Source organism: Cryptotermes secundus, unplaced genomic scaffold, assembly GCF_002891405.2.
Source record: "Cryptotermes secundus unplaced genomic scaffold, Csec_1.0 scaffold295, whole genome shotgun sequence".
Lineage (NCBI taxonomy): Eukaryota > Metazoa > Arthropoda > Insecta > Blattodea > Kalotermitidae > Cryptotermes > Cryptotermes secundus.
The window spans coordinates 820,811-847,029 of record NW_019729213.1 but is presented as its reverse complement, the minus strand read 5'-3'; the positions used below and the strand labels follow the sequence as shown (position 1 = coordinate 847,029).

At 41.2% G+C, this 26,219-nt stretch overlaps 1 protein-coding gene across 5 annotated transcripts in view; it reads right to left on the bottom strand.

Moving 5' to 3' along the window:
• LOC111865409 (transcriptional regulator EFH1) overlaps positions 1-26,219 on the bottom strand; it is an 83,312-nt gene that overhangs the window by 13,667 nt on the left and 43,426 nt on the right. For 4 of the 5 annotated variants that reach the window (XM_023853413.2, XM_023853414.2, XM_023853417.2 and 1 more), the window contains 4 exons: positions 7,547-7,666; positions 5,446-5,548; positions 4,792-4,919; positions 871-1,110 (listed from right to left, as the gene is read on the bottom strand). In XM_023853413.2, coding sequence (XP_023709181.1) covers positions 871-1,110; positions 4,792-4,919; positions 5,446-5,548; positions 7,547-7,666 — 591 coding nt within the window. The remainder of the gene's footprint in view (positions 1-870; positions 1,111-4,791; positions 4,920-5,445; positions 5,549-7,546; positions 7,667-26,219) is intronic. The other variant, XM_023853416.2, reaches the window with a different exon arrangement.

The following is a 26,219-nucleotide window of genomic DNA, read 5'->3' as shown; positions in this document are numbered from 1 at the left end:
GCGGGGACTCGGCTAACGTCGGCTCCGCTCGTGACGTCACCGCGCGTTGCGCGTTGCATAGCTACCAGGATGCGGGGTGATTACTCGCCTATTACGCGAGCGCTACGTTACCGCTACGTGCAGCTGGGGAGGTAGGGGTCAACATGTCACACTATTTTATGAACGTGTCGACACCCTGAGTGAAGTGAAACAACAAATTATAAAATAATTTTATCTTGTTCTGATTAAAGGAGGACTGTAGCGTATGGTTTTTAAAATCAATTGGAAGAGCAAAACAGTGTAGCAGTTTTAACAAGGTCTTGATTGAATATCTGTAATAAAACACCTGAAGATGGCCCTTTGAGGCCGAAACATGTAGTGTTAAGTGTTAAAGAATATATTGAGGTGTAAAACAAGTGTTGCAATTTAGATGGATATATAGACAAATGGACGCTAATTTTTGCCATTATCTAGCTGTACCCTTGTTTAGCATTACAAGGAATTTACAAAAGTACATATAAAGCATCATTTCTGAAAACAAACTAAATAAAGAGCACATGAATTCTGTGAGAAGATGAATGACATTTGAAGTGCTGTAATGCAATTTTGAAATGGTGAGGATTACATGTGTAAACCTGCACAGATTGAAGGAAACACAATTTATGTACAGATTTCATCCAGGAACTTGTCTAATGAAGTTACATGGTAACAAGTTTGACCTGGTGGTTGCTCTTGGGATAATATAATCAATCACAGTCAACATTAAGCCTGCCAGTATGAGCAATATTTAGTATAAAGAGAAGAGTAAAAAATATCCATAGATGCTACAGTTAGTAGAAATCATAATATGAGGCACTTCAATTAATACAAATGTGATTTAATTCTATTTACCCTTGCAACATCTTCAGTGGATACAGTTGGTCTGCAGTAACTGTAATCATTTCCTTCTGCTTGAGTTGGGGTCGTTGCATCTGTAGAAGTAGAGGCAGTGGATTTCTTGCGAGCTGGAAGACTGTGAGTTTTCCATTTTCCTTGCAGCAATTCCCGTTCTCGCAAGCATAAACGTTCCAATTCAGCCATCTTGCCCTGGAGGACGTGCTGCAGCTGTATGTAACGCATGTGGAGTTCCACCTAAGGTCAAGGGTTTTCATATTACAATAAAAAATGATCTGATTACAAACAGCTGATCATTATGATCACTTTTACAATTTTTTCATTGTAGGCATATATCCACCCCTCCTCCCAACTAAAGAATGGTATTACATCTTTCTAAGGGTGATTGATAACTATTAAATATTACTCTGAATGCTTTTGGCCTTAAATAATTCGTGATTAGAGTATAATTTCCCCTGAATAACATAGTGATATTTTTATGGCACTCTTATATTATAGGGATTCAGCTGGACTTCCATTTGGCACCTGTGTATTATAATCTTGGGTTGGTAATAAATTGTAAATAACTTATGGACAAAAAACAATTTGGATTTAGGGGTAGGGGTAACAGAAAAATTTAAGCTTCAGACTTGGGGAAACTGGTTACTATATAAAGTCTAATATAAATTAGACTTTCATTTCACATACATCTCTTTTATATATTATATCATTACAGTTTTCATCTTTACATAGGCACCAGATAAAAGAAGAGAAGGTTTTTAGGTCACTGTCTGACTGTTCTACCTTACAATATTTTAAAAGTTCCACCCACATTGGTTAATGACCTCTTATTTTTACACTGGAACCCACTAAAAATGGCCTACACAGTCCACACCAGTGGAAGACCTTGCATCCAGACATTATTTATTTAAAAGCACTATGTGTAAGGTAAGGTAAAATTGTCCCTGTGCTTAACTAATGAAGCACTAAACCATGAAGACGTATGGGGGAGTAGGTGTATAGATCCACATTTTCTTGACCTCGGCACTTGCTGGAGGTGAGTGGTCAGCTTCACACCCTGACCGCTTTACCCCTGAGGAAAGCGCTCCCAGTACCCACTGGATAGGAGGTTGAGTGAACCCCTGAGCCGGTCTGGATGACGTGGAGAACAGAAAATTCTTGACCTTACTGGGACTCGGAACTCTGACCTCTTGATCATCTAGCCTGCAGCTAGTCGCTATACCAACTATGATTGTTATGGTTCAAAAAGGATTACTTTACATAAGGTTGTGCATTTGGTGAAGCTGAGTTATGTTGGGTCCTTAGTTCTATTGGATCTTCAAATGAGGCACAGTAATGGAAATGAATTTCAGATTTTAGGACCCCAATTATTGATACAAGTGGCAACATATATAACATGAAAAGTGTTATGACACAGACTGAAATATGTGTGGCGATGTTCCAAGAGGAATGTTTCAATGCTTATCAGTATCCCATTATGGAGAGGATACAATGATACCTACAACATACATTGATATAAAGAGAGTTTTTTTTAACTTTGTTGACGGTTCATGGCTCTGGGTTTCAAGGTGACTGTTGCACTGTAGAACATAATCTCTTATCCATAAATTGCTGGTCAGTTGAAAATAAAATGTTGAAAAAGAATTGCATGTAAGAGAAGAGAAAGAATGCCACTATGACACTTCTATAATATTTTGAGGGCAGTTAAATTAAAAGGACTGGACATAATAACTCAGAGAGGAAGTATGAAATGAATATAGAATTGTGACAAGAAAGTCTCATACACAGCAGCAACTTCGAGAAGAAAACTGAAGCTAGGAGAATAAAATTAAAGTAAATAGTATGGAAAGCAAGTTCTAGTGATGTGGAGAGAACTGAAATGATTCAGTAAAATGTACAGTGGTGGTCAGGTTTTATGTTAACACTATTGGACCTTCGGGCCTTTTGTGAGCGAATAAGAGTTTACTTATATTTCACATGCTTCATTTCTTGCTCTAATAAAGTTATATATGAATATTACAATGGCTATCAACTGTTATTCATGAAGGAAATGTAGAAAGAACTGTGGCCTACTTTAAGCCACTCTCCCAGCATTACTTGGAAGGCAATATGTATATATATATATATATATAAACCTTGAAATCACCTAAGTAAGGCCCGGTGACCGTGCTATTCCTTTTCGATGCATGTCAAAACACATTAAAACGGAGGTAACTAACTTTGTGTAATTTAAGAAAAGTCACGTCACTAACAATTATGACACGAGGACTATATGATAATTCACACAATGCGCATGAAGATAATCTTGTGGTTTTATACAGTGGAGGAAACTTGTTTGCTCCAAATGAAGGAAATAGATGAAAGTGATACAAGTCTACTTTGAATATCTTGTGAGAAATCTTCAGAAGTTAGTTAAGGTTCCTCTATACCATCATGAGAACGGAGTTCTGAATACTGATTTGTGTCTGGCACGGCGAGTCTATCTTCATGCAGGTCAAGCACAACATTACAAGTGAGAGAGAAGTGAGGTAAGAGAATGGATCCTTCAAAATGGACTTGATAAGCATGGAATGTAGATGAGTACATTCATACCAAGCACTCATAATTAGAAAATGGAAAAGTCCTTTCTATAACAATATTGAATTTACTGTTCCACAGTGATGAAATAAAAGTTTATTTTCCAGAGGATTTATTAAGTTATCTGGTTTCATGAGTAGTGTAAAGCAGCAAAGCTGAACATGCATTATACTCGTAACATTGTCAGACGTCTTGAAGTAAAGATGAACACCGTGACTGAAGTCTGTTGCCAAATACTTTAAGAAGTTATCATTATTTGATAAAAATATTCTTAGTACCAAAACAGGACTAGGCATTTTTGTGCCAAAGGAAAAGTTACAGATTGTGACCATAAACAATGGCGGGGGGCCAAGCCAGGTACACTTAACACACCTAAATTCAGGCCATTCAGAAAATGTTATTTCACATTGTAATTTTTATGGTGATAAATGGTATGACTGCTCAGGTGGTAAGGAAGGGGACATGTATGGGTTCTGCGACCATAACAAATGTGGAAGTGTAATTATGTTAAAAATCCCAGATCCTTCATAGCAAGATCTGTCTGAAATTGTAAAGAATTTCAAATACCCTCATGCATAAATTTATTGAGATATGATATATCTTTAATCTTAATACCACATAAAGGCATTAAGTGTTACACTGGAAAAGACATGTTTATACACCATGGTAATACATGTGTCAACTACTATGTATTATATTTTAGTGTCCTTTGAGCCACAAACGGAGCCTCACTGCTGTATACTATACTGGAACTGTTCATCTGATAACACCAAAGAAATTTGGCTGCTTTAGAAGTCTGGAATGGGATAGTCAAGAAGATGTACAAGCTCTAAATTTTAAAATGCTATTTTCTGAACTCCCCTCCCCCCCAAGTTGTCTCCACCTTGTTGCAGCAGTGGGGCTTGCATGACTCTGTGACCTGCAGAGCTATGCTGGCTGTAGTAACTACTGGTAGGATCACCCATGCTGGAAAGGTCAAAGGGTAGAGTCCAGATTAAGAGAGATAGCCTGGTCCTCCAGGTTGGGGGTTGGACATGAGATTAACAACCTCATCCTGTAAAAAGAATTTTGTTCAGAAAACTAACAACCAACCTCGGGTCATCATGCGTGGGTCCATTCCTACGGCAGCACGCATTGGTTGTGGAGACCGGCTGTAGAAGAGGCCAAGTCTCACCCAGGGCTCTAGCGCCAGGTGGTTTGTAGGGAGGTAGGCGGGTGGGTAGGTAGGTAGGTAGGTAGGTAGGTAGGTAGGTAGGTATGTAGGTAGGTAAGTGTTTTCTGAACTCAAAAATGGAGAGAAATTTTGTTATTTATCATGACATGTAATATTATGGGAATTACCTTTCTAACACAGTCTTCAAACAGAACCACCATGCGCATTCGAGAATCACAGTTTTTTATAAAGTTGACAAGTGTTTTGTGGTCAGCTTTCTCCATGTCATGGCCATTAATTGACAGAATAACATCACCTTAAAACAGAGAAGTTAAGTTTTACATATTTTATGCATATCTGCCTTTCATATGTTATAAAAGAATATGTTGAAATTAAAGGATATCACGGTAAATAAATGCTTTAGTACAGAGATATGAATAAACATACTTTTCAAATAACATAAATTTTCTATTGAGGTAATTTCCCAGTCTGTCTACACATACTGAGTGTAATGATTTGCTTCAAAATTACCACATTAATTTATGTCATATATTCTACATCATTATTTTACTTACAAACAGCATGTAGATTTCTTAATGAAATCTGCAGGAATAAATAAATATATAGTACATTAGGATAGCTGAAGAGTACATATAACAGCTTATCACTGAACATTTTTTGTGCAAAAAAAACATGTATTATCTTCTGTCCTAGTTTTTATGGGGCAAGCTATACCAAGAAACAATCAATACAAAATACAGGAAAATAGAAATATCCATGTGCTTAACTGAGAAAAAAGATAAAATTTTTAATAAAAATAAATATAGATTCATTATGATTACCTTCACGCATACCAGCCCTAAATGCAGCTCCATCATAATCTACGTAATCAACATATGTTATCATCTCTATTTCTTGTTCTTTCTTGTAGTGAATCCCATAACTCTGAAAAGAAATTCACTTCATTCAGTGTAAAATGCTTCAACCATTTTAAATTCATGTTCATGATTTTGTGAAGTTTTTGAAACTTGACCTATATTCTATATTCCAGAGTTTCTCTTAAGTTGGCCCATGAGCGTTTAATTTATGTGCAAGAAATCAACAATAACATTACAAGGAAACAAATTCATTATATTTTCATGTTCAAAACAAAGGCTAACTGAAGGATTGTGTATGAAGTTTCACACAGAATTAAATATAAATTAACTTGCAAATGAATTCAACTGTAGATTAAAAAAAATAATTAGAATAAATTAAGTAAAACAATAAATTTTATGATAACTGTACTGCGATAAAGCAGTCATCAAAACAGTGACATTTACCTGTATTGAAGGACTTTTCATTACCTTACTAACACAATGTTACTGCAACGCAACTGAGAGAAACAACTAAGGGAAGCTGTGGAGGTAACTGACAAACGGTCCCCTCTTTTTAAGCACCACACCATGACAACGCATGGACGCAGGTACAGCTCTGTACAGATTCACCCTCTTCATGCTTCAACAAGCACTGGCTAACAGTAGCGGAGGTACCAAGTGGCCTCAGTTTCAGCTCATCAGAAAGAAGAAAAACATTGGCTACGAGGCTGGGTGGGCCTCATAACAAGTCTGGACATTCTGACAAAGAGACGGCTCATTAACAGATTCTGTAGACATCAAATCATTTTCAGGGTGCATTCTACTTTTTACTGAAAACTAAAATTATAAACCTGAGACTTAACAGAATGAACAGAATGATCAGAATGTGGTTACCGATTTCTAAGCAGCTGTAGATATTTGTGAGCAGACTATCACTTGTCTGTACACCGTGCCAGATTATACAACCCTGTGGTTGGGATTCTGATCCCTGGAGCTGGAACAGCTATAAGCTCTCTAATGTGCCAAGATCTTATATAACTCTAGAATGGATCAAGAACTGTAAAGGATTTCGAAGGAATTGGTCATGGTATAATTCATGTAAAAGGTAAAGCTATCCTTGTAACGTGAAGGCCGATAGGGTTGTGAGACGTCGAGGCTCCCACATTTTCTCTAGACAAGCGGCTCACAGATGGTGGTAAGGTTGTCAGTCTTATGCGCCGGCCGCCCTTTACCTCCCAGGTACATTCCTGGTACTCATTTCTGTTAGAGGCTGAGTAGACCCCAGGGCCATATTGCGGCTGGGTGGATTAGGTAAATTGAAAGAAAAAATCCACCTCATCGGGACTCGAACCCTTCACCTGCCGGCTTTTAGGACAGCGCCTCAACCAACTACACCACGGTATAATTAATGTACTACACCAAAATACGCCAGAGCAGACTTAGGAAGAACACGAAAAAGCCTCCAGCTACGCGGTGATCCGGCCGAGATTCGAAACGAGCACCTCTGAATACAAGACTATAGTCCATTCGCGGAGACGAAACAGCGTAAACAAAGCAAGCCCCGCGTCGCCACAGCTGACAGCATGGAGTGGACAAAGCGCGCAGTTACTTCAGTGTACTCACTTCATTCGGACGCACGTTAACCTGCATTCAGACTGAAGAGTGAACTTTGGACGCCCCTGCAACAGTACACGCATCACGTGATCGCTGCATGATTTCATTCAAGGCGCGAAGGAGATACCGCGTGCGTTTGTTTACGAGGACTCTCTCGTCTCCGCGAATGGACTGTAGAGCGTCACGTACATACCGGCCTGTGCGGTTATTTTTATTACTGACGATTTCAATGAGAGAGTAGGAACAATTGCTTTCATTTACACACTTGATTCTCTTAGGCCCATGCGATTGCAGAAACGCGTTTCCATTAAACATGCTTTCATGGATACATGGACCACAGCATGTTCTGGGGTCACTTCACCCCTAGGAAAGCTGTATTGTTGTATGCTGTCTTGTCAAAATGTGGGAAAGTGAGAAAGCTCTAGACAACTCTCGACAAGGGATCGCCATCATGTTTGTAACTGCGATTTACCTGCAATGTAAATCCAAAGGAACCATTCTTCTTCTCCACGATAATGGTGCGCCGCCGCCGGTCTTCTTCAGGCTTGCTCGCCGTCACCCGGTCAGGTTTCACACGCTCCAGGATTTGCGACTGCAAGAGTAACATAATCAGCATTCAGCACCATCCAATGGCGGTTCCAACGCAAACCTGAGGCAATTCTTTCTACTCTCTGGTCTTACGAGTACAATATAAGCTGAATATAAGGCGACCACCTACTACCACTAATCAAATCAAATTGAATACGTCATTTAGTTCTGGGATGCCGGGATAGCGCAGTCGGCATAGCGATTTGGTACGGGCTGGATGGCTGAGGGATCGGAGTTCGAGTTCTGGTAGGGTCAAGAATATTCACTTCTCCACGTCGTCCAGACCGGCACTGGGACCCACACAGCTTCCTATCCAGTGGTTACCGGAGTTTCTTTCCATGGTGGTAAAGCGGCCGGGGTGTCAAGCTGACCACTCACCTCCAACTAATGCAGAGGTCAAGAAAATGTGGTTCTATACATCCACTCTCCATACGTCTTCATGGCGTAGTGCTTAATTAGCTAAGGCCGGAGACAACTTTACCTTTACTATCTAGTTCTGAGGGTTGCAAGCAAAAAGAAGTAAAAATTATACTATTAAGAAATAATATATTCAAAATTTAATTCCTTATATGTAATTCTAGCCTGTCACGGTAGCCGAGCGGTCTAAGGCATGTACTGTCTTCGCTCGCTTGGAATCCGGGATCATGGGTTCGAATCCCACTCAGGGCATGGATGTTTAGTTTGTGTGTGTGCGTTTTTCTGTGTTTGTCTACAGGTAGAGGCCTTGCGTCGAGCTGATCACCCGCCCAAGGAGTCCTACCGAATGTGTAAGATCTAGAAAAACCGAAGTGAACGGAGAAGTTCATGGAGGTAGGCCTAGGCCTAGGCTGTAGTGCCAAGAAAAAAAAAATTTAATTCTAGATATTTTCGCAAATATCATTGGAATTAGCAATTAGAACTCCTCATAATAATCTTCAAATTTATTCTTAAGGTCCCTCTTTCCTAAGAAGTAGTATACTTAAAAAGAACTCGCATTATATTCGTGCTAATGCGGCAGTTAAGGTAGATATTAGGTGACTCATAGAAATCACGAATTTCTTCGTTACGAAATTTTATGCATTATTTTCTTTACAATTCTCAGCTCTGCAGTTTCCTTAAAAATATTACAGGCTGAATGAATATCCACATGTGCTGAGAGATATGGTTACTGCGCATCTTCAGCACATGCAACTGGGAGAGACCGCCTTAATGCAGAGGCTGAGGAGCAAATTCACAGCCTACGAAACCGAATAAAATTAACACCACTGGGCAAGAAACTCATGAATCAGCTCGGAAAACAATAGGACGACGATCACACAGAGCACAACTGCAGTAATGTGATTAGTTGTTACTACACTTTATTTGCAAGATGTGCAAGAAACAAACGTATATATAGCTGATGGTGTCTGTCAGGCTCTCTCTCCCCAAGTTTCAACTCAAGCACATCTGGCCAGATTTTATGAAATTTGATACTGGAGAATCATGCGAAAAATATTATCGTCATATCTATTTTAATTTAAATCGGACATGCTTAATGAAATATTTACACGAAGAACTATGTGCTTTTCTGCTAAATCTCGCTAAACATTAATCGGAGAGAAAATGTTTGGAACGAAAGCTGAGGAGAAGATAAAATAATATGTTTTCTTAAAAAGTCTGGCGATTTTCAAGGTAAGCGAAGTTGGATATTATTTGCATATTTCTGCACTTTAATACTCAATAATAAACCATGACCTGCAGAACACAATCGCGGCTAAGAGAGAGAGAGAGAGGGAGGAAAGATACAGAAAGGGAGTCCTTATTGAATTTAAATTGTATTAAAATCAGGTTTGGTTCATTTTATTACAATGCGACATTTAAAATCGTTCATGAGCACACATATTTAACTCACGAAGTGCTAACAACCCATGTGAAGGCTGTATATTCCGGCAAGGACTACAGTTTCGCAGTCTTGTCGTGGGATATCGCTGCTATCAACTTCTAACAAAATTTTATCCAATATCCTTCTCTCAACGTTAAGTCCGCCATCTTTGAGTCGATTGTCTAGATAATGTGGGACCCTCAACGTCTCACAACCCTATGGGCCTTCAGGGCCTGTTACATGGATAGCTTTACTTTTACTTTACTTTACTTACGGGTATAGATAAAATTATTAGGGATCATCAGTGTGGGTTTCAACGTAACAGATCAGCTATTGATTCGATTTTTTTGCATTCGTCAGATACTCGAGAAAAAAATGGAAGTACAATGAGACAGCACATCAGCTGTTCGTAGACTTCAGAAAGCCTATGATTCAGTTAGGAAGGAAGTATTGTACAGTATTCTCATGGAGTCTGGGCTACTATGGAAGTAATTCGGCTATTACGCTGTGTTTAAACGAAGCATAGAACAAAGTCCTTATACGTAAACATCTGTCTGATAATTTTGCTATCCAGTATGGTCTAAAATAAGGAGATGCTTTATCACCGCTGCTTTTTACCTTTACTCTAGAATATGCCATTAGGAAGGTCCAGGAAAACCAGGCGGGATTGGAATTAAATGGAACACATCAGTTGCCAGTCTACGCTCAGATGTGAATCTACTGGGTGATAACATACGCAGTGTGTCCAGGTACTGTTAGGACTGTGTTCGTTAAAAATACAAGACGTGAATTATTTTCAAAATTTCACACTTTTTATTCAAAATAATCTCATTTTGAATCTATATATAGCTGGAATCGATTGAAAAGTTTTCGAAAACAGTCACTGTACCCCTTTTGTGGAATCGCATTTAAAACTGTGGTACATTGCCTTTGGATGTCCTGGACGGTGTCGTGACGGTCTCCTTTCATCGCCAACTTAACTTTTGGGAACAACCAGAAATCTGCTTGAGCCAAATCTGGCGAATACGGAGGATGATCAAGGACTGTGATCGCTTTTCTGGCCAAAAAATCGCCCCATGATCTTCGATTTGTGGGGTGGGGCATTGTCGTGGAGGAGCGACCAGGAACCTTGCTCTCGATATTCAGGTCGAATTCGAAGAATTCTTACCCACAAACGATTGAGAACTCTGAGATCATAATCAGAATTCACTGTTTGACTTGGCAGAAATTCCTTGTGTCTTTACTCCACTCCTTTGCATGCGCACTTTCTTTGGTTTCGGCTTCTTTGGGCTCAACCATGCTGCACTCTGCCGCTTTGTGAGAGGCCCATATTGAAAACACCATGTCTCGTCACCAGTAACAATCGATTTTGTAGATTTTGTATCACTTTGGGCCGACCGTAACATGTTTTTGCAGTGTTCCACTCTGGTTGTTTTTCATCGCCTGACAGCGCGTGCGGTACAAACCGCGCACAGACCTTCCGTTTGCCCAAATCCTCGGTCAAAATTTGATGCACAGTACTTTTTTTGTATTCCCAAAAGCTCCTTGACGAGTCTTGCAGAAACACATCTGCCTGATGCAAGGATTTCGGTCACTTTTTTCACATTTTCTTCAGTGCAGCTTGTTCTCTGCTTTGATGCATGTGGAGCGTCTTCAGCGTTTTCCCTGCCGTCACGAAATACAGCATACCATCGAAAAATGTTCGAACGACTAAAAAAATCACTACCGTACACAATTTCATCAATTCGTGCACTTCTCCGGCTGTTTTGCCTAACTTCAAACAAAATTTGATGTCGGCTCTTTGTTCAACCACCATTTTCCGACGAGCGTCAGAACAGTACTGTTACATTCAAGGTCAGAACACATGATGCCGCGATGCTTGCGCTTTGAAATTATAGACAGCCACAGCTGAAACTTCAAGAATCTTAACGTCACAATTCGCCAACAGATGGCATTGCAGGGCAAAATTAAAAAAAAAATTAGTCCTAACGGATCCTGGACACACAGTGTAGGTACCACAAAGAAAAACGCACACTTAATTAATGATAGTAAGGAGGTTGGTCTACAAGTAAACACAGAGAAAACTAAGTATATGTTGCTGTCTCGTCACCACAATGCAGGGCAAAATCATAGCATAAAGACAGCTAACATAACCTTTGAAAATGTGGCATAGTTAAAAAATTTGGGAACGAAAGTAACAAATCAAATTTTGATTCAGGAGGAAATTCAGAGGAGATTGGATTCGGGTAATGCTTGCTACCATTCAGTCCACAACTTTTGTCTTCTCATCTGCTGTCTAAAAACATAAAAATTAGAATACACAAAATTGAAAATTTGCCTGTTGTTCTGTATGGGTGTGAAACGTGTTCTCTGACGTTAAGGGAGGAACACAGACTGAGGGTGTTTGAGAACAGAGTGCTGAGGACAATATTTGGACCGAAGAGAGATGAAGTAATGGGCGGTTGAAGAAAACTGCAAAACAGCAGTGTTGCAATTAGAGATTTTCTTGTTTATACTGTGAATTTGAGGTTCTCACATGGACGTATACAAAGAGTGCTAGCTTCTGCAATATAACATCGGACAATACAACATTGTAAGAAGTCACAACTCTTCTTGTTTATAGACTGAAAATGTCTCGTACTGCTTTATTATTCCGCTGGTTACCTGCTCAGTCAGAAGGAACAGCGATTAGAACTCGATGTGTTATATTTAGTCACACGCATAAATTTCATTATTTGAAAAAAAAAACGGTAAATTTATACAAAGAAAGTCAAGGCCTTGAGCAAAAAAAAAGTCTATATGCAGGTTATTAATCTTATGACGGTATCTTCGATTCAGTCTAATTTCAGTGAGGGAAAATCCCGTGTAAACTTTAATCATCTTCATTGGCACAACAGCATTCCTTAGAAAATTGTACCAGGTTTGATCCGGTTTTCACTTCTTTAGATTTCGCAACAATAATCTTCTTACAGAGCAAGGTCGTCAGCCTTGCGTCCAACACCCAACCTGGAGGACCAGGTCTCTGTATTTATGTCCTCAAGTAATAAGGTAGCCAAGTTATAACCCCAGGGAAGGGGCTCCCTTTTCGTTATCTTATATGATTCGCAGGGCTACGGTGGGCGTATTCTAACCCGCCTTCACTTACTTACGTACTCATGGAGCTGAGCCCTTCTTGAGGAGCCGCCAATTCTGCAGCTACTCAAGAATTTCCCAGCATTTTATGGAACCCGAAGGTTCATCACCGTGTTCACAAGAGCCCTCCACTGGTCCCTATCCTGAGACAGATCAATCCAATCAATGCCATCCCATCCTATCCCACTAAGATCTATTTTAATGTTATCCACCCACCTACGCCTTGGTCTTCCCAGTGGTCTCTTCCCTTCTGGCCTTCCCACCAATATCCTATACGCATTCCTCGTCTCCCTCCCTCGTGCTATATGCCCTGCCCACCACATCCTCCTTGACTTGATCATTCTAATTATATTTGGAGAAGAATACAAGTTATGAAGCTCCTCGTTATGCAGTGTTCTCCAACCTCCTGTCACTTCATCTCTCTCCGGTCCAAATATTCTCCTCAACACCCTGTTCGCAAACACGCTCAGTCTATGTAACCCCCTTCCACTGGGAAGTAAATATTATCATACTTGCTTAATTAAGCACCACATTATGAAGACATATGGTGGAGTGGAAGTAGAGCTCCATGCATTTATAACAATATTCGATGGAGATGAGTCGCCAGCTTCTCATCCGTGTCGTATTATCCCCTTGGACGAAGAGCCGGTGCTAATTGGGTAGGAGGCTGGGTGGGCGCCACAGACGGTCTGGAAGGTGTGGAGAAATCTGTTGCACCTGAGGGAATCGAAACCAACTTACACCGTTGTCTGTCCTGTACTCTAGTCACTGTACCGACTGAGTTATTAGTTCGCTTCTAAATAAGCCCTGTAGAGTACTTGAAAGGGGTGAGATGACTTCTACATCTGTAGCATTCGATTGGACTGATATGTAAGGTAAAGTTGTCCCTTTGTTTAACTAATTAAGCACTACGCCATGAAGGCGTATGGGGGAATGGGTGTACAGAGCGACGTATTCTTGACCTCGGCACCAGTTGGAGGTGAATTTTCAGCTTCACGCTCCAACCGCTTTATCCCCCAGGGAAGTGATCCCGGTACCCATTGGATAGGAGGTTGGGTGGGCCCCAGAGCCGGTCTGGACGACGTGGAGAAGAGGAAATTCTTAACACTATTAAATAAAAGTTTACCACATAAACCTCATAGGTATCAAAATTAAATTCGTCCGACAACTTTTTGGTGTATTTAATGGAAATCTGTTCGGTAGTATTTGACATAAAATATTTTGATAAATATTACATCATGATAGCAAACATTTTGAGAATATCATGCAAGAAAATATAAACATGTGTATTTCATATCCATTAGCTCGCATTAATCTCCACCAGCTAGAAATTATACAGTTTCCTTTGTCATGACGTTCAACTGAAAACTTTCTATCTTTCCTATGCTTTCTAGGCTACCACATGATATTAATTTTATACTGATTTTTCTTCCGAACACGAAGCTCAAAAATATTTTTACTGTTACGTGAGAAGAGCATTTATACAGAATTCTAAAACCCTTATCTTACTTGGGGGAAAACTTCTGGTACGGTAGGGGGCCTGGTAGTATCAGTCAGAAGAGTTTTCTGCTCACACACTGAAACCCTCACATATACGAATACAGATCCTGGGGGCTGTGAAGGATAACATCTCCTGTCCAGTGGGCCGGAGCCCACCTTCAGCTGTAGATTCCCTCTGCCAGCCACCATTCCCATGATCGCCTTATCGCCGAGGACAACAGCATCCGTCCTATGGCTACCACCCCCCGCCCCCTACCTCGAAAATGGATTCCACATCCTTGCCTAGGTAGGCTGAGCCAGAAGGTTAAACTGACCCTGGAGGCAATAGAATCCAATCAATTATTCCACTGTTAAAGTTTAGTTGAAACCTGACTAGGCGTTCTCTGTTCTGATTTCGCGAGAGTGAATCTGAAATCTGCAGAGAATTGCAGATTCATATTAGAAGGCGCTTTGTGATCCTTCCAGGTTCTCACAGTCGCCATGCTAGGACCGTACAATGTAGGAATTTAAGAAACACAACGATCAGTTGACTTTCAACAACATTAACTTCCAATTTGTAATGACAATTGTTTAGTTATTTGGTACGTTATTGGGTGAACAATAAGACACACACGGCATGTTGGTCTACTGCTTTGTGTACTTTATTTCTCCTTCTGGATTCCGTGACACACTTTTAAGAACACTGGTTATAGAGGACATTTTAATTATGCTAAGAGAGGGCTTGGTGGCTGTTAATTAAGTCAAAGCGGCCAGCACAGATCTATGGCAGTGAGAAACGTTTTGCTTGGCAAACAGGTGAGAATCAGTAGACTTCCCACACATAATTCGCCTCATATTGTAGGCCAGCAGGAAAATTCAGTGTTGCAAGAATAATTCCCGATGATTCAAATCTGTTTATGCGTGTTTTCAACTGCGTAGATCTTCACCGGAAGTGCTACATTATGAACAGTCGTTCTATTGTTCCACCCAATAATGCTGTTAGACATTAGTTAGGCTCTATGTTATATATCGCTGTAGCGTAGTTGGTTGAGGCACTATGCTACAGGCCGGAAGGTCGCGGGATCAAATCCCAATGAGGTCACTGGATTTCTTTTTTTCAATTTAACTAATCCTTCCAGCCGCATTATGGCCCTGGGGTCGACTCGGCCTCTAACAGAAATGAGTACCAGGAATGGAATGTTCTTGGGAGTAAAGGGCGGCAGGCGCGTAAGGCTGACAACCTTACCGCCATCTATGAGCCGACTGTCTAGAAAATATGGGAAATTCAACGTCTTACAACCCTATGGGCCTCCACGGCCTGTTACAGGGAAACCTTCACTTTACTTACTTTTTACTATGTTATATATAGTTGAGACAATATAAACGATCTCAACTCTGTGGTAGCCTAGTTATTGCCATTTCTTCGTTTTTGGGAGGCTCCGGATTCGAATCTCGCCCCATAAGTCGACTACCTTGCCTGAGACATGTCTGTGGTTTCTTTCCCAGTTCCCTCAGATACACACAGGACCACAGCCGCTTCCACGACTTTCCCACTCAGCACAAAGCAAAGAACAATCTGTCCTTCAACATATCAGACCAATAAGGAAGTCCATGAAACAAATTTCTCCTTGACAAGATAAGAGTCGTTCAACTAGTCAACAAATAACATACATTTTATGGAACCCCAAGATTCATAAGAGTCCGCCACTGAGCCCTATCCTGGGCTAATATCTTATTATATATATAAAATATAGAATGTACCGATCAGGGGCCGCGCAGTTTAAGGCATGAACTGTCTTCGTCCTCTCAAACACTGGGATCGTGGGTTCGAATGCCACTCAAGACACAGATGTCTGTGAGTTTATTCTGTGCTTGTGTTGTTCTGTGTGTAGGTAGCGGCCAACATCCTACAAAGGGCTACAGAGCCATAGATAGATATATAGATATATAGTTAGATAGATGAAATATTGAATGAACATAGCATTGAGAAATATGTGCTTTCGCGTGTTTTACCGGATTCTGAAATCGAGGTAACCTGTTTTCACGGCGCGTAAGAAGGGCGATCCGAGTTCCGCCCATTTCTCTGCGTTCCATTCATCATGTTGTTACAGTTCTGATGAACTTATCTAAATGATCTGCATATTACTTCTTTATTTGCGGGCAATTACCAAACTGCAACTCGAAATTTGAAAAACAATAGATTTATTATAAATTATAAGCCCATATGTATGTTACAGCCGGTCACGGTAGCCGATCGGTCTAAGGCATGTACTGTCTTCGCTCGCTTGGAAGCCAGGATCGTGGGTTCGAATCCCACAGAAGGCATGGATGTTTGGTGTGTGTATGCATTTATTCTGTGTTTGTGTTGTCCTGTGTTTAGGTAGAGGCCTTGCGACGAGCTGATCACCCGTCCAAGGAGTCCTACCGTGTGTAAAAATCATCATGAAACTGAGAAATCAGCCCCACGCTCCACAGTGAGAGCAAGAGAGAGAGAAAACAGGGATGTTTTAAGAGCGTATCTTTTTCCTCTCTCTTTCCGTTATTCTGGAAATAAAATACGTAGGATGGGTTAATTTCGCGTGGTCTGTCGTGCGGTCACTAAGAGGCATGACATGTGGACTTCCCAGTTACGGGTTGGTCATTTCATTGTGAGAGACAGCCAGCCGGTGGACCACGCTAGGCACGCGCCATGGATGCGTCATCCGAGAAGCCCCTGAGGCCGCCGTCTGCTACGTTCGTATATTGATTATGTAATGTAAATGCCCTGGTTCTGCCGGCCGGGCACTTCAGCATCAGCTGTTCCGTATTATGATCTGATTTCGCATCTGCTTATGAGCCAAATTACTAAATTAAACAACAGGAACTCTGTCCCTGCTCTGTAGATTGGATTAAGTTGAACCTGCAAGCAACACACATCCGCGTACACACGCATTTAACTCTTTGAGCCATGGTCAAAGCCAAAGACACGTTAAGACTGGCGTATAGTCAGTGTGTCTTGCTGTTAAGTCCCATCCAGGTAAAAGGTAAAGGTATCCCTATAACAGGCTGTGAAGGCCCATAGGGTTGTGAGACGTCGAGGCTCCCACATTTTCTAGACAATCGACTCACAGATAGCGGTAAGGTTATCAGCCTTACGCGCCGGCCGCCCTTTACACCCCAGGAATATTCCTGGTACTCATTTCTGTTAGAGGCTGAGTCGACCCCAGGGCCATAGTGCGGCTTGAAAGGTTTAGGTCAACTGAAAAAAATGAACTTCATTGGAACTCAACCCCGCGATCTTCCGGCTTGCAGCGTAATGTCTGAACCAACTACGCTACCGCGTGCCCCCAAGTTCCATCCACGGCTCGTGACTAAATTCTAGTTCTTTGGACATTTACAGTTCTGTCGTTGTGGGGCGTCTCCCTAAAGCTACGAGAAGTCCGGCCCTTGTTAAAAGTTGTGGCCAGTTATACATGAGCGATATATTTACAATTTTGCATATGTACATCATGCACGCTTTATGCCTTGTAAAAAGTCTATTTTTTTTATTGCTAGTGGGGTGGGACTAAGTCCCTTGTACTGCGGCCACTTCTGGCCTATTGTACCAGCCCCAGATGATAGGTGAGAGTGATTGTGGAGCAATTGGTGGAATGAAGATTGGCAGGGGAAACCGAAGTACTCGGAGAAAACCTGACCCAGCGGCACTTTGTCCACCACCAATCTCACTTGACCAGACCCGGGATCGAACCCGGGCCGCCGCGGTGAGAAGCCAGCGACTAACCGCTTGAGCTATGGCACGGCCGGTTGAAAGAGTCTAAATCACTTAATATATTTAAAAATTCAGTTCCTATAGCACAGGAAACACGGCGTTTACTTGACTGAGACCAACCTGCGAACGTTCAGGGAAACAATTTCAGTTTATTCTAACTGAATGCTAAACTGCCGCTGGCCTTCGCCAGCACAGTGATTCTTAGTTCTGAATCCCAGGACCCGTGACCACATTTTGCTATCTGAGGGCTCTGGGAGCCTTCTAGATTCTTTCGTCTCATTTTACTCTGCGAATCATAGGAAACCCACAAATAAACCCGTGGGGTTAGGGTAAAATTCATAAATTGTAATGTCAAACTGTAAATATAGTAACATTTTTATTTTAAGGTGTTAAAACAAATGGTATCGAATTCGAAACCCGGATATTAAAATCGGAATTTATGAAGAACAGTAAATTCCTTGAACCAGAGAAGGGAAATCCCCATATTACCTCACATTTCTGTCTTAAAAGTAAGATCTTATATAACTCTCCAGCTCTACCAGCAAAGCAACAGGCTGCGAACTTGGGCAGTCGGTGTTTGATTCCCGGTAATATTCCTGGAGAATTTATTTTCATCACAAAATCAAGAATATTCTAGGACCCATCAAACTTCCAGATATGTACCAGATCATTAGTTTTATAGTTCACGGGTTAAGAATGAGACGGTTTCAAGTTTCTAACCCTCCGTACACCTTAATGGGAATCGGTATTAATTACAACCCCAACAGCGCCAAGAACGTGTAATTAACAAGTTATGAATGGAGAAGTACTGAGTCTCACATTCCACTGCTTCTACATTAAATCTCCTTTGCAACTATACAGTGTAATTAATCTAAACACAAACAGTACTCAATGTATGCTGCTGTGTGAGTTATACAACAAATTTAATAATCATAATCATATTAAAACAGAATTACATGGAGATTTTGCAGTTCGTGTACATTCTATAAGTCCGCACATCGAATCCAATTGCCGGTTGTAGTTCTCACAGCCTCCAACACTGCAAGCGATTTTCCTTCAAGAGGTCTCGCAGGGGAACTCTGACACTTACGTAGGTTGAATGAATGAATAAATAGGGGCTAGGACCTGATCGACCCTTGCACCGCGACCATCAAAGATCTTTTGTGTATCCCCCTCTGTTTCAGCCCTTCAACAATCCTGCACTTCGAATGAAGTATCGTATCTAGAGGGGCGTCTTGGCAGCCACTTGACCCCTTAAGGTACAGGGTGATTCTGTCGCTAGGAAACCTAAATATTCCTCAATTACTTTTTAATTGTTGTAGCGTTCCCCATGAAAATTTCATACATGAAGCTTATGTCTATCGAAGCAGAACCATCACACCCCTCAACCAAGTGGGCTGTATCCGTGATGTCGAGACGCGACCGACAAATGGGCGTTTGAATTAGTGTAGAGTAAGTGCATATGCCGCAAAAATGTACTCAGATGAACAGCGTGTGTTTATTGTTCGTGAATACTGCAGAAAGCGTTCATTTAAACAATGTCAGAGGGCGTTTCGGCATAAGTATGGCGAAGGAAGTATACCGACAAAATCCTGTATTCACAAATTGGTGAAAGAAATTAGAGACAACCGGAAGTGTTTTGACTCGACACGTAGGAGGACGGAAGATGTGTGATCGCACGCTGCAGGATGCAAGTACGTGTCAATTATCATAGGGAACCATAACAAAATTAAAAAGTTATTGAGGAATGTTTGGGTTTCCTGGCGAGAGAATCACCCTGTACTTATGGAGGTTAAACCACTCGTACAGGGTTTCGATTCTTGCGTTTTCCAGAGTACAATGCCAAAGATTCACTTCAAAATTAAAGAACTCTTTTTAGAAGAAGAGTACTATCTTCTAGAATGTAACGCCGTGTAGTCTGGTAGACGTCCATAAACGTTCGTCCGAAACGTTCGAGGACTTCCGCCGGACTATCTAACGTTACAGTCTAGGAGACAGAACCGCTATGAAAACCTAAAATCGAATTTCTTGGAAGAATTTAATAAAATTGCGTATTAGTGAAATTGCCTGTATAAATCACCAAGTGCCTCGTTTTGCAATACCCTCAATTGCTAATTCCATCATTTTTACTTAGGTCCGAATATTATTGCAGTCATTTTATTTCACATGTCAACATAAAATCAAGGCTGAAATGGTTTGAAAGTCATAGAATTATGGTAATATTTAATCGAATATTTATTCGGATGTAGTTTAGCTACATTTACGGGTCAAATACTCACTTGGTCTAAATCAATAACTAAAACTTAATTCCACACAGCAAGAGTAGGTCTTTCGAATTTGACAGTTAATAAGCTAGTCAATAAATTCCTTGCCTGTTATGAAACCCGAAGGTTCATCACCGTTCTCACGATAGTCGGTCGTTTCGTTTCTACCCTGAATCGTCTTGGTCTAGTTCACATCTTCCTACACTATTCCTTTAACATCCATATTAATACTCGTATTATCGTCCCACTCATATTCAGAGGAACGCAGTAGCGTAGCTGGTTGCGGCACTATGCTACAAGCCGGAAAGTCGGGGGTTCGAGTCCAGATGAGGTGGATTTTTTTTTTCCAATTTACCTAATCCTTCCAGCTGCACTATAGCTCTGGGGTCGACTTAGCCTCTAACAGAAATGAGTACCAGGAATCTTCCTGGGGGGTAAAGGGCGGCCGGTGTGTAAGGCTGACAACATTACCGCCATCTGTGAGCTGACTGTCTAGATAATGTGGGAGCCTCGACTTCTTACAACCCTATGGGCCTCCACGGCCCGTTATAGGGTTATCTTTACATCTTACCTTTAGCACTCATATTCTGGTTTTCTACGTGGTCTGTTCCTACCAATATTACTTGAACATTCTACATGCCTTGCCCATTTCATATTTCATGATTTCATCATTTAAAACAGAGCCTTGAAGAGGTCAGCTACCAGCAGAACAATATTGTCAATGTGGCCTTGTATCTTTGTGTGCTTCTAACAATGGATCACTTTCTCTGTTAGAGAATTTGCAAGGACTAAACGACAATTCCACTACGCACTACAGCCGCGGGTCATATCAAGTTCACGGGTCGAGTGTGTGTTATTCTCTCACAGCTTGTAATTTCGCAGAGGACGTGAGTCATCTAAGCGTTGTTCTCACATTCAGTGACATCTTGTTATAATAGCAAATGTACTCCACCTGTGTCCCACGCACTCCAAGGGCGAATCGCTATAACAACTACAAAAGGAAAGCAATTAAAATGTTATTTCTGTCTGTACCGTCTCTGTGGTATAGTAGTTAGAATTCCTGCCTACAGATCCAGAGGTCCGGGTTCGATTTCCGGCGCTACCAGATTTTCTGTCAAGTAGTGGCTCTGGAACGGGGTCCACTCAGTCTCGTGACGATAATTGAGGAGCTACTTGAATGGAAAAGTAGCGGCTCCGGTCTAGAAAAATCGAGATTAAAGGCCGTGGAAATCCGTTGCGCTGACCACGCGACACCCTCTATCCGCAAAAGTTGGTACTAACCTTGCCGACAAGCGCGGTCGCTCGGTCAGCATAATTCGCTTGCGGACTAAGGACCACGGAGTTTGTCTTTTGTTTGTAGCATAATAGCAGTAATATGGTCATCTACACAACAATAGTGTACAGAAACAAAAACAAATCGACACTAACGTATCAACATTCATTTATTGGGCAAAGGTCTTTCGCTACATGTTTCGACCTTCATGATGTCATCATCAAGCGAATTTACAAGAATTCATTCTTAGTTCTTGAATTGTATTTCAATATAGATCCATATTATTACAATTTATTTTCATTTTTGATAGTGAATACTATCTTTTTGTTATTCAGTTATTCAGTATAGAGGGGGTAGGTTTCCCCATGCACCGCGACTAATAGTCTATTGTACGTCCCCCTTTAATTTCTACTGTCGCCATACCCTAACGATACTGGTGGCCGCTATCTCCCCGTTCTGCCAGCGAGGTCGGCCCTCTACTGACAGTGGTACCCGATAACTCTCCCCTTTCTGCCAGCGAGGTCGGCCCTCTACTGGCATTGGTACCCGATAACTTCCCCATTTACCGGAGGCATTGGAGACTACTTGGGCGGGAAATGTGTTGCCTAATTTTGCTCAGAGGTCTCCTAGAGACATGAGGATCTTTTACGTGCCGTAAATCTACGACATGGGACCCACGGCTTAAAGTCCCTCCCGGAGGACTTGTTCCCTGAATTTTTCCGCCCTTAAAAATTCCACGACCTCCGCCGGGTTTGAACCCGCGTACCTTGAGTCATGAGGTGGGAACGGAGGCCGCTATCTTTTTGTTAAGTATAATCCTATTGTATGACACATAATAGGATGCATACCATAAATATTGTTGCAGAGTCCCTAATGTTAGCAGTTCTGTAAGTATCAATAAAGCTGACATGTTGCCTGAGACGTATTTAAAATTAAATTCGTGAAAATGGCACAAAATTAAGCCTTTTTTTTTCCTTGGCACTACAGCCCCAGTGGGCCTAGGCCTACCTCCATGAACTTCTCCGTTCACTTCGGTTTTTCTATATCTTACATATTCGGTAGGACTCCTTGGGCGGGTGATCAGCTCGTCTAAAGGCCTCTACCTGTATACAAACACAGAAAAACGCACACACACAAACTAAACATCCATGCCCTGAGTGGGATTCGAACCCACGATCCCGGTTTCCAAGCGAGCGAAGACAGTACATACCTTAGACCGCTCGGCTACCGTGACCGGCCAAAATTAAACTTACAATCTATAATTTCTTTTGACTGTACTGTGACGGGACAAGTAAAACATGTCTCAAGTTTTGAATGTAATAAAAGCAAATTACGTATATTCCTCATTCATTTACGCAAAACATCTGTAAATCTATTCAGATAGGATGCCTCTGTTACTTAACTGTACGGAGAATTCCTCACGTTTCCCTTCAAGCAGAATTTAAACAGACAGGGACTTGTAAATATTCTGGAATATTACTGTAACGCTCTTTTAGAATCAAACATGAAGTGTCATCATTTAATCTTTAAGCGTTCCTGCTATTAACTTACCCTGATAAATCCAGCATTCCTTTCCAGTCCTACGTGCGATCGAACGATGCGTCAAGTCCGACGTTTAACGCCACCTCCCACGAATAACATGAACAAACAGTCAATCGTAAACCATCTCCTTTATAGTATAGTATACTAAACTTCATATATCCACATCAAAATATGATAATTCCCACAGAGTAGACACGACACACAGAAATAAAAGAATACGCGCTTGTTCGGGACCTACTACACAACTTCCATTCATGAAAGATGTGAACTTCCGACAATTCATTGCTGTGGTAACTCAAGATTGTACACTGAAAATTATAAATCCCATGTTTACAAATCATTCATATATACAGAAGGTAATATTTCGCAATTTATGTTTAAGGCGTGGCAGTAATTTTAAGATATTCTTCTCTAAGTGATAAAATTGTTCAGTTTGTAGGTGAAAAAAGAATGCCTCTCTAATACAAATTCTTGTAGTCAGCGATCGAATTCCTTTTTTTATATGGTATTCAGACCTCCAGAAAATGGTAGACTAGTATTTTCTCTCGCCTTGTCCTCAGTCTCGCCTCAGCTCAAAGCGTACTGTTTATTCTGAACACCCGCAGGCCAGCTACAAAAATCTAATTTCAAGCACAGATAATTTTTTTATTACTTGTATTTACTAATTTATGTTGATCATAACCTCTTTGGACGTGGATACTTCTTGCCGTTCAGCCAGTGGCTCATCACTATACCGACTGAGCTATCCCAGCTACCGTTCAAAGCACACACCCTTCTAAACGATACCTAAAGATTCAATTTGTACCTTACAGTAAGCACTCTTGTGTATCAATTGCGAACACAGATTGGTTAGAGCTGTTTTGTTCCGAAAATCATATGAAATACATTAATATATTATGTGGCGAAAACTGGGGAAGGGTTTTTATTGGTAAAGAAGTTGACTGCCGGTCACGGTAGCCGAGCGGTCTAAGGCATGTACTGTCTTCGCTCGCTTGGAAACCGGGATCGTGGGTTCGACTCCCACTCAGTGCATGGATGTTTAGTTTCTGTGTGTGCGTTTTTCTGTGTGTGCGTTTTTCTGTGTCTGTGTACAGGTAGAGGCCTGGCGACGAGCTGATCACCCGCCCAAGGAGTGCTACCGAACGTGTAAGATCTAGAAAAACCGAAGTGAGCGGAGAAGTTCATGGAGGTAGGCCTAGGCCCACTGGGGCTGTAGTGCCAAGGAAAAAAAAAAGAAGTTGACTACTACGTTTTAAATGGTTAAAACGTTTTCCTTCATCATTGTTAAGGTTCGGCCACACAGAGCGCTACGCCATGTTCGCTAGGTACGCTACGTACGCTGTGTACACTCTGCGACGCAGCTAACACAGGGAACACAGCGTACGTAGCGCTCTGTGTGGCCGAACCTTTACACCTTCAAACGGCTATGAGAACATCATAGTGTATTTATATAATTATATTTCACTTACCACATTTGCAAACGATGACAGGAAAGGAAAATATCTGACGAAACGTCGAGTTTTCTCGCATATGAACATAGTGGAGAGCGCACTGAACACTACGTTACCAACGGGAGATTACAGAGTTGTGGCACAACTACACAAGTGTTTGTCACCGCTTCTCGACAAATATTACAAACAGAACCTACTTTCCCCATTTCCCTTCATGGTGTACTGAAGAAATGGAGACAGCCTAATTCACACGCCATTACAGAGCTTACTTTCCTACGCACGGTTCAGAGAGTACGTGACATATGCTTACTACGCCGGCCACAGAATTGTAGTACGAGGGTAGAGCCAGAGCAAGGGGACACAACTTCGGGGCCATTGGAACTTTAAAGCTCCGTTTGGATGTGCTACCTCAAGAATGTGCCGTAACGGATTTGCAAACAATTTCGCTTGGCTGACGCTATCGCAAGTCACGGCTATGATTTTGTTACCTCTTCGTTTTAAATCAGTGCACATTGAAATTACCGCCGGTGGCTTTCAAAAATGAAGGGCGAAGTGCTATGGCAGGGGTCAATACAAACAGTCCCTTTGCCTAACTGTACACTTCCTCTTGCAGTTGTTGCTGCTCTAGGCGTCACATGGAGCGGTTAACTTGGGGATAGTTGGCCGAAGTTCCATTCCTGGTAGACGTTCAAAGTAGATTTGAGACTCACTCTCCTTTTCACAAGTTCCAGAGGTAAGTCTCTAGGAGACACGAATTAATGGAGCATGAAGCTGGTTGCATGGACTGCGTGCCGAGGCCTGAACTATAAAATACGAATTTTCTCCTTTAAGGAAATAAAAATGAAGGCCGAAAAGTGGAATTAAATTCCAAATAAAAAGAAAGGAAGGAAAAAATGACGAATTAAAGAGAAAGTAAAGGGAAGGAGGGAAATATAAAAAGCAAATGAAAGAATAAAACTTCAGAAGAGGAAAAAAGGAAAAGAAAGAAAAACAATTAAAAGGAAAGAAAGGTATACGTCTTTCTTTATCAACTAACTTGATATTTATTTTGACGCACAGAAAATTCACCCTTTCCTGCATCCGTGTATTGAGATCCTTTTGTTTGGGACAATATTATAAACTGAAACAAGAAATAACCACCTATCAACCAGAACGGTCATAAACGGATTGTATATCTCGTATCGAGATTTCGGAAAGTACTATTTTGCTGGCTTATGTGTCGAAGCATCGCATACTATATAACGTCTAATGGCACGAAAATAGACGAATAAACGATTTAGAAGGTATTTGGCAGGAAGGGGTCGTCTCCTAGAAGACACACAACCTCAACATTTGCCTGTAGGGACTGAGGTCCATAGTCAGGATTCCAGGTGCCACGGTGGAGATTCGAACTGAGCACTGCTTTAAATAGCTTCATGGATAAGATTTAGTACAGTCTGTGACGATGGTATATTAATACACTTATTGTGTTTCTAGGCATCATCCAAAGTCCTGTTTTACTTAAAACATACGTTTCGGAGACTGAATTCTGTCCCCTTCTTCAGGTGGAACCTACTCATTTAGGCCCAATCGATAGAGATAGTCACTATCTCCGGAGATTTGGCCCAACTGAGTAGGTTCCACCTGAAAATTGAGACAGAATCCAGTCTCCGAAATTCTATTTTAAATAAAAACAGGACGATTGATAATGTCCAAGAACACAATAATAACTTTTTGGATGTTTATAAAAGGTAAAAGGTAAATTTCTCCCTGTGTTTAACTCATTAAGCACTACACCATGAAGACGTATGGGAGAGGGAACATCGTCCAGACCGGCTCTGGGATAAAG